The sequence below is a fragment of the Lichenostomus cassidix genome, chromosome 9, assembly GCF_008360975.1.
Source record: "Lichenostomus cassidix isolate B80296 chromosome 9, HeHo_3.0, whole genome shotgun sequence".
Taxonomy (NCBI): Eukaryota; Metazoa; Chordata; class Aves; order Passeriformes; family Meliphagidae; genus Lichenostomus; species Lichenostomus cassidix.
Genome location: NC_139490.1, coordinates 21,581,342 through 21,595,766, shown reverse-complemented (window position 1 = coordinate 21,595,766; position 14,425 = coordinate 21,581,342). Strand labels below are relative to the sequence as shown.

Below are 14,425 nucleotides of genomic sequence, written 5' to 3'. Positions count from 1 at the left end.
TTCTGATGTTGGCATAGTTCTATTTTGTAGGCCTTTCTGATGTATTCCAAAAGGGGCTTTTCAAGAACCAGAACAAAAGGAGCCCCTAAGTGAAAATCCAGTAACTTAGAAGAGTGAGAAGAATTAGGCAGTAAGAGATCTCTACAGGGAAAGAAGAAGACTTGATTTATCAAGCTCAGGGACATACAGAGTATTGAAGCAATCAAAGTACAAGCTGATGCCAATCTGGAAGAAAGTGTTAGTTCAAGCAATGGAAAATAAAATTGTTCAGATATTATGAAGAAATAACACATTGCTCAGAAAAAGCCTATTTGCAAAAAAGAAAAAGAACAGAATTAAATGCTGGGCCCAAATAATGGCTTTAATAATGAAGGGCAATACTGAGTCATTAGTATTTAGCATAATATTACATTTCAAAATCAAAGCCACCAGGAGCAGCAATCAGAGACATGATCCCTGTAACACAATATGGTTGTTAAAAATACAGGACCTCACTACACTGCCTTTGGGCAGGCCTAAGGCTCCACTGGAGTCAGGTTATGTGCACAGAGAAAGATGGTGTCATTTTATTGCACATTTATAAACACAGCCAAATAAATCAAAGAAAACTTCAGTGTAAAAAAAACCCCTTCAGATGATTTCTTTTGGATACGATGCAAATAATAACACCAACCAGAGGAATGTGATCAATGATGGAAACTTCACTCAGATGCTCAAAACAAGAAGTTCCAGTTTTGCCCTCCTAAAAGAGATGCCAAGGAATTTCCTTACCTGGAAGAGCTCCTATGCATATCTATCTTTCTTTCCTGTGCAGAATACCACGGACAAACGGAGGGTTTAATCTAAATGACCCCTACTGTACTTGCTTCAGCAGCCAGAATAAATCTTCTTCCTTGCACAACTACTCACATCACATCTGCCTTATCTCTTTCAAAGGCCTAAAAAAAAGGCACAGGTGGCAAGAGAAAAGAGAAGAGAAAAAGCCAAAGAACAGAAGACTGTAATCCTGTCTTTTGTGATTTAAGGCATGTTAACAGAAGGGATGGTTTGCTGATTATGATTATACTCAGCGATTCCTGTTCCCCTTGCACTTTTGTCTATCTCCAGTAGGAAAGCAGAACCTGTCAGGAAATTGGTGAGTCAGCATGCTGCTGCTGTTTGTCTTAGCTAGGAGGCATTGATTTTTTCCCCACGCTTTGATAGAGGGTCACAGGTATCCAAACTCAAATCTTGACTGAGAGCAAGGGGGTCATGGCAGCAGGAGCTGTTAGTTTAAACAAAAAAAGTCGATTCTATTTTTGCAGTATTTGCTTGGATGTTTAAATTTGCTGAAAGAGTTGAGAGGAAAAAGTACAAACCCCACTTTTTTATTTAAGCTGTTTAAGATAAAAAAGGGAATGACCAGTGCAATGTTTTCACAAAATCTTTCAAGAGTTGCTGAGTGTTTCACTGTAATCAGTGAAATATATTATTAAAATTACAGGTGTGTGTAATTAACACAAGAACTAAGGCTAAAATGTAGAGTAACTCCAATACATGGAAGAAGCAGCACTTTTAAACCTTTAGCACTCATTCAGAAACAAAAAGTCCCTTTCCAATATATCTGAAATTAGTCCAAAGTCACCACACATTTTCAAACTCTAAGCAATGCTATTTGGACAGAAAAGTCTCAAATCATCTTGTTAGCACTTGAGGATTAACATTAAGCAAAAGGAAATTTGTCTGTTTTAAAAACAGAAATACAAAGGCTGCTTGGGAAGCTCTGAGGTTTCCCCCCAATGTAGAAGAGCTCCACAAACGAGATGATAGTATTTCAATCTGCAGTGAGGTGTAATCAAAGAATCTCTGCTTAATAGGCTGGAGATTAGTTATGAAGTAAAACACAGAGTCAGAACATAAAAAGTTAATTGCAAATAACTGTTTTCTTGTTTAAATTGGCAGGAAATTCTGAAATATTTCCTCTAGGTGAGCTACAACATAGAATTTATCATTAACAGCCTGGAAGGAAGGGAAAAACAGAGCCAAGCAGGAATAACAAATGAAGAAACCAGTTGCTTCTGAAAGAGACAAAGTGATTGGGCAGAAAAGTCTACACTAACATGGAAGTCTGAGATTTATGCTCAAAGCCAGCTTTAAGACAGACACCTTAAAAGTCTTTAGGTTGAAATGAAGGCACAGACCTGAAGCCTGAAATTAATATAACACCAGGTGCTATTTACTATAAATTTTAAGAGGCTTTGAGATACACAGGTGAAAGAATAATATAATTAGTACTGCCAAAAAGTTCAGGTTACAGCTAAAGGTGGACAACAGGAGCTTCTTAATCCTTTCTGGATGCACCACTGAAAAAGAGATACCTGTGAATACCTCATATCCTTAACCTTATTCAGCAGTTTGTAGGGATGAAAGGCATCCAGTATAGTGTATTGTACTTCTGAGGCTAAGCACAGAAATGCCATAGATTTACACCATTTAAAAATGTAGAAACCGCTAAACCCTGTTCAGTATACGTTGTGCTTTTCAGCTGATGACCTCTCTCTGCCTGGACCTTTCATGAAAACCATTTTTGCACTCTCTCAGGCTCCAATAGCCATGCATGGGGAAATAGCTCCTCCTTTGGCAGGCACACACAGGACTGTCTGAAGCATCCTCTTCAGATCTCAGACCTGACATGCTACAGTACAGTGGTGTTTAAGGCTCTTTGTGTCTTTGTAACAATAATCTCCAAAGGACTCTTCAGAGAGATCCTCAAGTCTCTATTTCCAGCAGAGTACCCTGCTACAGAAACAGAAGGGGGAACAAAACAATATCAAACAGTGATTACAGAAACTCTGTTGCCTTGAGTGTATGCTAGAGGGTATATTTTCCTCATCATTCTACTTCAAGTCCTTTAGAATAAGTAGAGAGTGGGTTTTTTTTGCTTGTTTGTTTGCTTTTAAGGTCAACCATCACTTGTGAAATAAGCAAATTTGTCATGGGCTACTTCAGCTCTGTGTTCTCCCTGTACTTTGTATAATCTCCAAACACAGTAACCTCTTAGTTTATGAAGGTATTTGCTTCTGATGTACAAGTATCATCGCCTTCCATCAAAAAATCTTGACTTGGCAGCTATCACAATTGTGATTATTAGGAATTAAAGACCATGCTTCATCTCTGCTTGACAAAGCAAAATTTCAGTCAATAATGGAAAATTAATCTCTGTTCTAGTACTTTGTGGAAATACAAGCACAAACAAAGCTTTGTGGAGTTAGGCTGTGCCACTTTGGCCTTCTAAAGCAAGAACAAACCCAAGTGTTCACTGACAAAGTATTACCTATTTAAAACATTACTGCCACAGATTTGGTAAAATGGCTGCCAAATAATTGGAAGTTTAAAATAAAGAGACATAAACCAAAGATTTTGGTTCTCTGACTGGCAATTGTCCATGTTGCTTTCCCACTTCCCAAGATATACAAAAGCCATAACCTGTAAAAGACAGCAGGATGTACAGAAGGGAGACTCTAAATGTACGTCACACATTTGATAAGACAGGTATTTCTAAGCAAATTGAAAATCAGGTGTGTTCTCTCATCACAGTCACTCTTTACTTCCAGGTCAAAGTAACTAAAGCAGCACAGCCACAGCCCCTTTTGTTTGGCTTCATCTGGATTCTGCTGTGGCTCTGTGTGTCCCTGCTGTGACTGACACCTGGGACAGGAACATGCTGCCAAGGAGTCACCAAGGACTCTGGTGCCAGCCACAAGCGTGGGCATTGTGGGCAAATACGACTCAGATAAGGCACATCAATCTCACCTCTGAAATTAACTCATGAGGAAGTTCTCTTAAATAACTCCAGGCCTGCATGCCTGAATTACTTTCTAGAAAATGGGTCCCAGGTTACACTCCTCCAATTTCTGCCAAAACTTCTGCTTGACTGCTGAACAAGTCCATGGAGTCTAACCCACAAATCAGTGAGGGAAGAGGCCACAAGAGGAGAATAATCCCTTCCTCCTTCCTAGAAGGAACAAAGGCCCAGGGAGAGCACAGTTTCACCATGATCTCCAGTTCTAATTTAATCTTCTGCAGCAGTGCTTTCTCAAGAGGTAACACAACCTCGTCCAGTTCATATTCTAACATCCAACTAAAGACCTACCTGGCTCTCCTGCAGGGAAGAGTTCTCCCCCCACACACCCAGCTGTGCCCTCTGCCCACCAGCCACACCAGGCAACTCTGCAGCTCTTCCACCAGGCAACATCAGATTCACGTTTGCAGATCATAGGCTATTTGTCACCCAAAGTCCCTGCAGCACTAATGAACTCCAAATTCCCTTCATCATAGATTTCTTCCAAGATGCAGCACAAAGTTGACAAGGTGGCACTGCTGAAGATCACACAAGTTTGTATGGCCTGATGAGTGTTAGAATACCCTGTTCTGCATCTCACACTGACAAACCAGGACACTTCAGCAGAACCTTGAAAGCTGGGCTTGGCCTTGCTTTGGCCAAGAAGTTTCACACAAAATGTTACAAAATTGCAAGAGCCAAATAATTAAAATGTTTGCCTGCACTGGCATGGTGGAATCCATCAGCTTTGCATTGACAGTGGACCATTCCTTAATGACTCTCCTTATAATGGGAGTATATAGTAAAGCATCCAGTTATTAATAAAATTCAAGCCAGCTCTTGTAAACTAATTATATCTAAATTGTTCTTAAAAAAAAAAAAAAAGGAATGAACAAAAGAGGAGAAAAAAAGAGGGAAAACAACAGAAAAAAAAAGAGAAGTGATAATCCAAGGGTTTACTCAGAATACTGTTCACTTTGATTTGTAAAATTATTTTGCAGGAAATTATAAGGAGAGAAAGGCAAAACCTGAGGTCCAGGCAAAGAGTGTTTGCAAACTTCTAAGGAAGAAAAACAAAATTACTATGTTATGATGCAACTTTTGTTTAAAGATTAATGAAAACCAGTCAAAGGTATCATTTTGAAAAATCAGGTCAATATAAGTATACACACATCCTTTTGCTTTGTCAACAATGGCAACAAAAACCAGTAAAAAACCCCTGACATACCAGCCAGAAGACTCAAGCTTAGATAAACACAGTACCTCAAACCTAAGGCAGCTATTTGAAGAGTTCCCTCTTTCAGCTACTTTTGGTAACTGTGTCAAATTTAAAGATTTTCACATCAGAGCTGCTTGGCCCTTTAGAATTGCTTGGCTCTGAAAGACCAGCCTAGTTTTGGTGGTGAGCACAACCAGGTACAAAGAGTTTCCTATCAGACTACTAGGATTTAAAATACTCCACAAGCTAAAGGTTGGAGAGATGAACCAGGCTACTGAAAATAGCTTTTTATTGGTATTTCTCCACTGCTCTTTAAGAGAAACAAGTCTCAATCAAACTGGTGAGTGGAAAAAAATGCCCCTTGCTCCCTGCAGACAGGTATTTCTCAACCCCCAACACACACAGATCCAAAAAGAATGACAAGCCCAAGCTTTTAAAAAGTGCTAATATTATAAAAATGATTTGGTAAAGCTTTTCATTCTCAAACAGTTGGTTTCTTGACAATGTGTCTCTACAGCTCCTAAGTACACATATAATAAAAACCTCATCAAGAACAGATCCCTGCAATGGGACAGATATGTAGTTGGAAGCTGTGAAAGTTCACACTTCAGAAAAATCAAACTAACAAACTGCTGAGGCCTGTTAATTGTTTCTTAAAAAAAATCCCAACCCAAAACATAAGCTGTAAATAGCTAATCAGAGATTCTTGACTGATCTGTTTAACAGCAGGTTTTATTAACCTGCCATGGATTTCTTACATAAAAGTATGTGGCTTACAATTTTTTTCTTTCTACACGTATGAAACCTTGAGAAAAAATACTGAAATGGTAAGCATGCACACACTTCTCTCATTTTTGTCCACAGGTGAACTCAGAGACCAAACTTCTATGACAGACTAGCACAGAAACCCATACAGAAAGCCAAGGCGAAGCTCATGATTTGAGGCAACTCATTAAAAAAAAACAAACAAAAAAAATCTATACGGTGCTTGCAACAGCCTAACAGAAGGCAGAGCTGGGGGAGCACAGAGCCAGTAATGCCCCACCAACACTCTCCCAGTTACATGGGTTCTCCCCAGCAACAGGCAGCTTCCAGAAACACAGTTTCAAATGAGCTGTATGCCTTGAATCCTTCCCATGTGAATAATGCATCTCCAGGAAAATGCCAGCTTAGATGCTTTTGTTTTCACAAGGCAGCAGAAGCCAGCAGGACAGTAAAAAAAGCCTGGGGTTTTTGGAGTTTATTCAGGAGCTTTTTCGGAACAGGTAGGGGAGGAAACATATAGAATTCCTTCAGTGTAATATATTTGTTTTATTGCTTCTGCAGCACATTAGAGTCTAATTCACCCACAAAGTGTCCTCCAAGTACAACTTCAGAACAGCCACTGCTGTGCTCCTGTGTTGGGAGCATGGCAGCAGAAGGACACTGGAACCCACAAACAAGTCACTAGTGCATCACTTCATACATTTTTCTAATTCTCAAAGTCAAGTTAAAGAAATGAGTTTGGCTTTTTTTTCAGAATCAACTGAAGAGATTTGATCTCTCAAGTTTTAGGTGAAACAAATTGGAGTGAACAGTTCACAGAAACTGCTTAGTCTCTGCTTGCTGAAATACCAGCAGGGTGACTCAAGGCATGCATCCTAATATTGCCTCTCAAAAAAAAAAAAAGTCTTTTGCAACAGATATTTATGCTCAACAGCACAAGGAATAATTAGGCCTCCATTCCCCAAATCTTGGAATTTGCCCTCTACTACATCCATGAAGAGAACTGCAGCTAAGTGACTTAACTGATAAGCACAGCCAACTTCAGAGTTCCTTGGAGTCCCAAGCTTTACATCCCCCAAACAAATCAATCTTCCTTCTACTGGCTGTGTATAAAACGTAACATTTGCTTCAAGAAGTCCAGAAGCCTTTTGAATACAAAACAGGAAAGTCACTAGGAGGGGGTGGGAAGGGGGTGAGAGGCAGAACTTTTTTAGAATGCTGACCCATTAGAGCTAACACACCCATCTCTAACACTCACTGCATCAATGCGGAAGAAAGAAAGAAAGAAAAAGAGAAAAAATGTGGTGTTTGGCAATCTAGGGCTCCTAATCATTGAATCTATCCCAGAACAACTGAACAATGAAGAGAGCAATTGCATTGTAAATTTATGTTCCATGCCCAGGTTATGGAATGTAGTGCAATAGGGCACTGGGCAGCAACAAAACGGCATTCCTTACAAAGAGAACAGCTTGAACCTCATGATTTGTGCATGTGGGCAACACTGAATGACCTTCATGCTTTCCAGCATTCACTAGAAGGCAGATTTATTTGTAATCACAAGTCAGCCGTTTTGGTTTTGGGGACAAACATCTATTTGGAAGAGCAAAGGTTTAAACTTTGTTTTAAGTAGCAAATGCAGAAACCAATATATTAGCTCTAAAAGCTGAATTTGAAGACTGCACTCCAAAATTCAGATTGGAAAATATTATAATTTGAGAGAACCCTAGCAGAATGGTTGTTTGCTGCTCCTGTTTCTTTCTCCTTTGAGAGAGCCATGTTCATAGTTCAGTTCCATTATAAAACAGTAGCCTCTCTAGCATATACCTTATATAAAAAGATGTCCTGTTTCAATGTAAGAGATCCAACACTCACAATGGACAACTAAAATGATATTGTTCTAACTGTAATGGACATAATACAAGACTATCTGTATTTTAACAAAGAAAATCCATCAAATTTTTATTTGAAACAAGCATTGCCTGTATCTTATTCATAATTTTCTCAGGCATGAAATAAATCACATTTTGGATAAGGTGCCAACTGAACTGGATTGCAACACAAGAAAACAGGATCCTAGGACAGTATTATTAAACCAACCAGCAGCTGGTCACACAGAAAGCATCCCCAGGATACAATGAACAGTAAATTCTGGGTTTTGTTTAACAGACCAAGGTGACAAACATAGATTATCTAAAGCTTCCACATCATAGTACTTGAATTCCTGGAAATGAAGTTCTAACTTAGATTTAAAGGCAGTCAAGAGACAACATTAAGCACAACTACTTCTTGATAAGCAGAGACATGAGGGAATGGGACAGGATTAATCATTTTTCCTGCACACCCAAGAATCAGACAATTAAGAAGCATGTAGAAGCATACAGTTCCTGATGTTCCAAAACAAATGGCAAGGAAAACCAGATTTACAAACATGTGAGATAAAGCAATAGACTTCTGATTCTCAACTTCCTATGAGTTGCTGTAAGAAATTTAATTGCTGCCTTGGAAACTGATGTCCCTTTCTCAGGTACCTACACAAAAAACCCAGCTGCTGAATAAAAAAAAGCTGAATACTGAACATGTAACAGATTTTAATACAAAATTGCCAGCGGAAGCACACAAAGCTCTGAGACAATTCATAAACCCACACAGGTCTTTATATAAGGTTAATGGTTTGCTAGCCAAGTGCCAAGGTTCACAAAACGGGTAATTTTTGTTTCTTTTTTTACACCAGATCTGAACTTCGTGCATTTTCCCTAACAACACTTCACTAAACTCTCAGCAGCAACTAGCTGGGCAGAGGATATTCTACTTATAGGTGTTCTCAAACACCTTTTTATTAAGAGAGCACAGGAAAGCCTCAACCCTTCAGTTCTGTACTTCAGTTTGCCGCTGCTGGACGGCAGCACGACAGCAGCCTGAGCATACTTGGATGACTAACGCTGAAACGGGCTGAAAACAGCAGCAATCATGACAGAGACAATAAAGAGCCCCGGCAGTCGCACCCCGCTCCAAGGAAAGAAAAATCATTAAAAATGGCTTTTAAAAAATGCAGAGAGAACACTGTTGTGATGCCAAAACAGACTTTCTTAAAGGCCACTTTTCATTAAAGGGATTATGTATGATATTAATAACGTACATATAAATAAAGTATATGGCATCAGCAAATATTAGCATAAGATCTTGGGCACCTTAAAGAATGAAACTTTAGGGCAAACAGATTATAAAGTATTGTAACAGAACGACTAATATGTCAAGGGAAGTGTGCATAGTGCTAAAAAATAGTGATAATTTTAAAAACTGTCTTGTGAAATGAAACACACAACAGCATATTGAGCTAAAAGAACATAATCTTTTAGTGATCTAAATACAAGCCACTGTCTTTACTGGAGTACTTCAAACAGAAAATTCCTCTGAAGCTTGTAATTCACGAAGAGACCAAGGCAGGGAAACGATGGGCTAAGAGGGCAGAAATACATCAAGTGTTCCACACGGATGCACGGAGGGGTGCTCTAGGATGGCTCTCCCTCTCTCCTGGTGCACATATTAAGGACACTCAAGGAACACCTACAAGGTAGCTGCTTTCCCCAAGAGAGTTCACCTCAGGTCTCCCATCAAGATAAACAGCAAGTAACAGAAAAAGGGTGTTTGAGAAGCGTTTTTTGCAATGCGCAAAAACTAAGTGCAGACTGGGGGGAGTAAACCAAGGAGGTAAGCATGAGGACTGGTGGGCTCGTGTGCCTCTCCTCGGTTGCACTAGAGAACAATTTCAGCCGGAGGAAAAGGAGCGCACAGGTTAGGGCAAAGCTGGTTACAAAGATCAGCTTGAGACGAGGGGTATGGTATCAAGGGTTCTTAAAAGGTGGCAAGTGATGACTGAGGTAAAGTCTAAATGTTTAAAAGAGAGAATGAATAGCACAAAGAAATGGTCTCGATAAAGGGGCTACAGAGGCTGCTAGAGCAGAAGACCATGGGCTGGAGGGTGCAGCGTACCAGGTGCGTGGGAGGGAAAGAGCAGGAAACTCGCAGGAGGAAGGTGCAGGGCACAGCCTGGAGGACGGGAGGGGAGGACAGGTGAAGCAGCCGAGGAAAGGTTCAGGGCAGGTTGAGGCACAGCGCACTACGGCGTGCCTGCAGCGCACAGCGCGGGGCTCGGCGGTGGCAGGGCTGGGGCGGGCCGAGGGGTCGCGGCCCGGGGGCAGCGCGGCGGGGACGGGGCACGGCGGCGGGCCGTACCTGGGCGTCTTGGCGGCGGCGCTCTCCCGGCGGTCCAGCACCCCGGGCACGCAGTTGGTGAGCTCGGTCCAGTCGGCGTGCAGCCCGCAGCTCCAGCCCGTGGAGAAGCGGGAGAAGAGCCAGGTCTCCCGGCGGTTGGGCCGGTAGCAGGTGCACTTCTTCTGCCCGGGCCGGCAGTCGCAGGGCACCTCCAGCCGCACGTTCTGCACCAGGTGGCGGCCGAAGGTGGTGCCGCCGGTCTTCTGGATGTGCAGAAAGACGATCACGTCCTCGCCCTTCATGTCGAACGCGAGCTCCCGCTCCAGCTCCCGCACGGGGAAGTAGTACTTCTTCACGTAGTGCGGGTCCGGCGTGGGAAAGAGGTCCAGCTCCTCCGAGTAGGAGCGGCCGCTGGGGGAACCCAGGCTCAGTCCCGGCCCCACGTACTGGTACAGGATAAGCATGAAGCACACCGAGACGGCCACGATCAGCAAGAACTTGCTGGTCCTCTCAACCATGGTCCTTCCCGCACGCTTCATGTGTCACCATCTCCCGGGGCTGCCGGCGCTGGGCAGACTGCGGCGGTGCCGGGGGGTGGGCGGCGGAGCTTCGGCGTCTGTGCCAGCCGCCTCCCCCCGCTGCTCCCCGGAGCGGAGCCTTCCCCGGGGGCGGCGGGCCGCTCCCTGGGTCGCCTCGGCTCGCCGCCGTCCCCGCCCGCCCCGCCGCGGGCAGCGCCGGGAGCGGGGCACGGGCAGCCCGCAGCCAGCCGCTCCGGAGGCGCCGCGGCACAGCGGCGAACTTGGGAGAGAGGGGCAGGAGGGGGGCGGAGAGGCAGCGAAAGGCGAGAACCAGCCCCCTCCCGCCCTCCCCTCCCCGCGCTTCAGGAAGCCACCCCCATTCCGGCGCTGCCTCCGCCGTGCCCCAGCCCCCGCGGCACCGGCGCGGCTGTGCCCGCCCCCGCCGCCGGCTGCGCCCGGGCTCGGCTCGGCTCGGCTCGGCCGGCAGCGAGCGCTTCCTGCCCGCGCCGCCCGCGCCCGGCATGCACAGCGCCGCCCGCACCGCACCGCCCCGCGCCCGGGGCACACAGACACCCCGAGCCACCGCGGGCACACACACTGAGACACTGAGACACAGCGAGCGAGCGACCGCCCGCGGGCACACGCACACAGACACGCACACACACACCGAGCGAGCGAGCGAGCGACCGACCGCGGGCACACAGCGACCGATCGGCCGACCGGCGGCGGCGGCCCTGCCCGAGCCCAGCACCGCGCCCAGCACGGCCCGCTCTCGGGCCCCGCCGAAACCGCCGGCACTGCACACCCAGGTGCGCTGGGAGGCGGCTGCTGCTCCCTGAGCACCCCGCTCTCAGCGCTTCCAGGGGCAGCCTTTATGTGCCGCCTTCTAATGAATCCCGAAAAGCAGCTCGGCGCTGCTCGCGGGGTAGATTTCTACTCCCCTTTTGAGGCAGCAATATTAGTAACAAGGAGATTTGCATGGGAATAAGAGCGGGTCTTCCCACATGGGTGTGCTCCCGCTGCCGCCGCCACATGGGCCACCGCAAGCCTCTGGTTGCAGTGTCGCAACTGGATGCAAGAGGAGAATGCTCTGGCCACACAGAGCTTGATGATGGCTGTGAGCAGGAAGAAGCCTGGGCACACCATCAGCCACAGAATATGTAAATAATAATAATAATAATAATAATAATAATAATAATAATAATTAATGATAGGTGAAGCCGAGGCAAAAAACAACAGAGTTGTTATTTATAGCAAAGTTTTCCGGCGAAATGCTTTGTGCTGTTCAGCCAGGCGGACTCCATCCGGCAGCGGGGCTGCTGCAGGGTTTGTTTGCAATATAAGTCTCCCAAACGAAGCAAAGCGTTGGGAGTGCCAGGCACGGAGCCGGCTTACAGCTGTCTCCTCTGTAGGGCAGCACTTAGCAGGAGGAGATGGTGCTGCGGGGATCAGTGCGATCCGGAGCCGCAGAGCCCGGCCGGGCTGCTCAGAGCCTGGCATCGCCTTCCGGAGCCGAGTCTGCTGCGGCACGGGCAGGCAGGGGCCCAAAGGCAGGTGGGGTCACTGCCACCAAGTATCCAGGCAACCCCGGCAAATCACCATTTGGTTCCTCTCTCCTCTGGCTCCAAACATGGCCCCATGTCAAAGAGTGAGGCTAAACGTGGTGGCATTCATGCTGCCCCCTCATCGAGACATCAGTTATTGTCTAGGCAGAATAAAGTCTATGAACAACTGTTAATTTCTAGCTAAAAAAGTCTATCTGAAATGCCCTATTCTCCTGTAATTACTGTTGTTGGAGAGTCTCCTTAAGTTTCTGGCGCCTTTTTAAATAGAAGTTACAACTTAGATCTTAGCTCCAGTGCTGAAATGTTCCATCAGGTTAACATTTTTTAATCTAAGTTATGCCTTATGTAAATGTAAAGGAATCCATGCAGATGGGTCATTGTTAAACACTGGGTCAAATTTATAATGGCCAAGGAGGAAATGAGATCCTGGATTTTCATTTGAATACCCTGATGGATAAATCTGCTATATTTTGAGATGGCTGCATTACTCACAAGTTATGGAGCCCCAGTGAGTTATGCAGTTCTTCCCAAACAAGTAACAATAAAAAGTTTATAGCACCCAAAAGCATCATATGTTGTGTTCAAACCATTTATTCTGTTTGATATTTTCCTCTTAAAAGTCTGCTTCTGATTCTCCTCTTCTCATGTAGGTTAGTTATTCTAGAAACAATGATGTCATTCTTTATGCACAAAGTTCAGCTACATTGAGAAGTGCATTATAAACCTAATTTACAGGTTTGAAATTTATATTATACTTTGGGAAATAGGGGCATATGCATGAGATTTACATACATGGTTGCACTATACACCACAGCATGAAAAACACAAAGCAGATTTTTTGATTGCAATGTGTTTACCTACAGTTCTAAACATATAAGTATTTGGAAATGCCAGAACTATGAAGAAATCGGTCATTAAATTAATTCCAGTTACATGAGCAATTGTTAATGAATTGTTTTAATCTTTAAGGTATAAAATACTTTGCCCTTTTCTTTAGTTATCTAGATAGACATAGTTTGTTACAGATTTATATTTGTGGTAAGTACAGTGCCTGCTAGTTTGTGAAGGAACATACTAAAATACAATCCATGTAAGATAAACAGGGCACAAAGGAAAATACAGAGTTATGGCTTAAAATGCGCTGTTTTCTTTACTGCAGTACCTTCATATGAAAATGGGGTGTGGGGAACATGCTGGAAGCATAGGGAAGGCCTACACCCTTCTGATTTACACTTACACAAGTACCCACCATCCTGCCTAGGAGACACTGCAAAACCAAAGCTCTGAGGTCAGTGTTTTTGTTTCTATGAAATGCTTTGGAATCCTTCCCTGATAATTCTATATGCTGCTCTGAAATGCTGGTATTTCAAAGGTTCCTACAGGTGTGACTCACCTAAAATGATCACTTAAGCAAATACTTAATCTCTATTTATACTCAAAATTCCACTGAAGACAATGATAGATCAGTTCTTCACTGCACGGGGAGTTAAACACCAAGTACTGCATCAGTGCTAGTTTAGACCAGCATGTTTCTTAGATGAAAGAACGTCCAAGTGGAGTTAAAATAACAAAGTCTACAGTTTCCCTGGCCCTTCCATTGGAAACAACAATGTAAAGAGATGAGAAATCTGACAAATACAAGTTGTTACTGCTACCTCCTGTTACGTACTGTAACTGCCTGGTTATTCTCTGAGTTTACACCATGCATTTAGCCACTATCCACCTTCCCAAGCTGAATCTTCTACTCTCAAGCCAGACCTCCCTAAGCGTTCCTATGTCTTATCTGGAATTCACCACCCTAGGTCTTGGTAGCTCCAGAAGCCAAGCTCTATAGCCTGTGAAACAGAGACAATCTGCAATCACTGAGATGGCTAAAATCTAAATATTTAGGTAGAAAGCATTTTAGAGGAGGGTGGGGGGAAGTTGTACTTGTATCTCTAACCTCTGGACTAGATGAGCTGCATTTCAGATTTTCTCTCCACACTCTCCTAGGCAAATGCAAACAGAAGACTCTCCCATAGCCCACTGAAAAAATTCTCTGGCATTTTAATGTCTGTCTAATCCTTTGCATCCTTCCACCCCAGATCTGTGTCAGACTGAGCAGAAACCTCTTACACAAGCAAACGGAAAGATTATGTTTGGCACTTTCATAGGAATCCAGTTCACCTCGGAGGATTAGCTGCATTGATTTTCAGTGATTTTCACATGACTAAGTTCCTTCAGGTACATTTGAAAGGCCTGTTGGTTTTGTACACTCCCCAGCACCAGCCTGTGTTTGTGAAGGAACTGACATTGAATTCTCACTACAAAATAATTCAGACTGAGG

General features: G+C 44.0%; 1 protein-coding gene across 1 annotated transcript in view; it reads right to left on the bottom strand.

Annotated features, from left to right (window-relative positions):
• HS6ST1 (heparan sulfate 6-O-sulfotransferase 1) overlaps positions 1-10,944 on the bottom strand; it is a 172,636-nt gene extending 161,692 nt beyond the window's left edge. Inside the window, exon 1 of the mRNA XM_085069783.1 lies at positions 10,038-10,944. Coding sequence (XP_084925909.1) covers positions 10,038-10,555 — 518 coding nt within the window. The 5' untranslated portion in view covers positions 10,556-10,944. The remainder of the gene's footprint in view (positions 1-10,037) is intronic.
• Between the last annotated feature and the right edge of the window lie 3,481 nt (positions 10,945-14,425).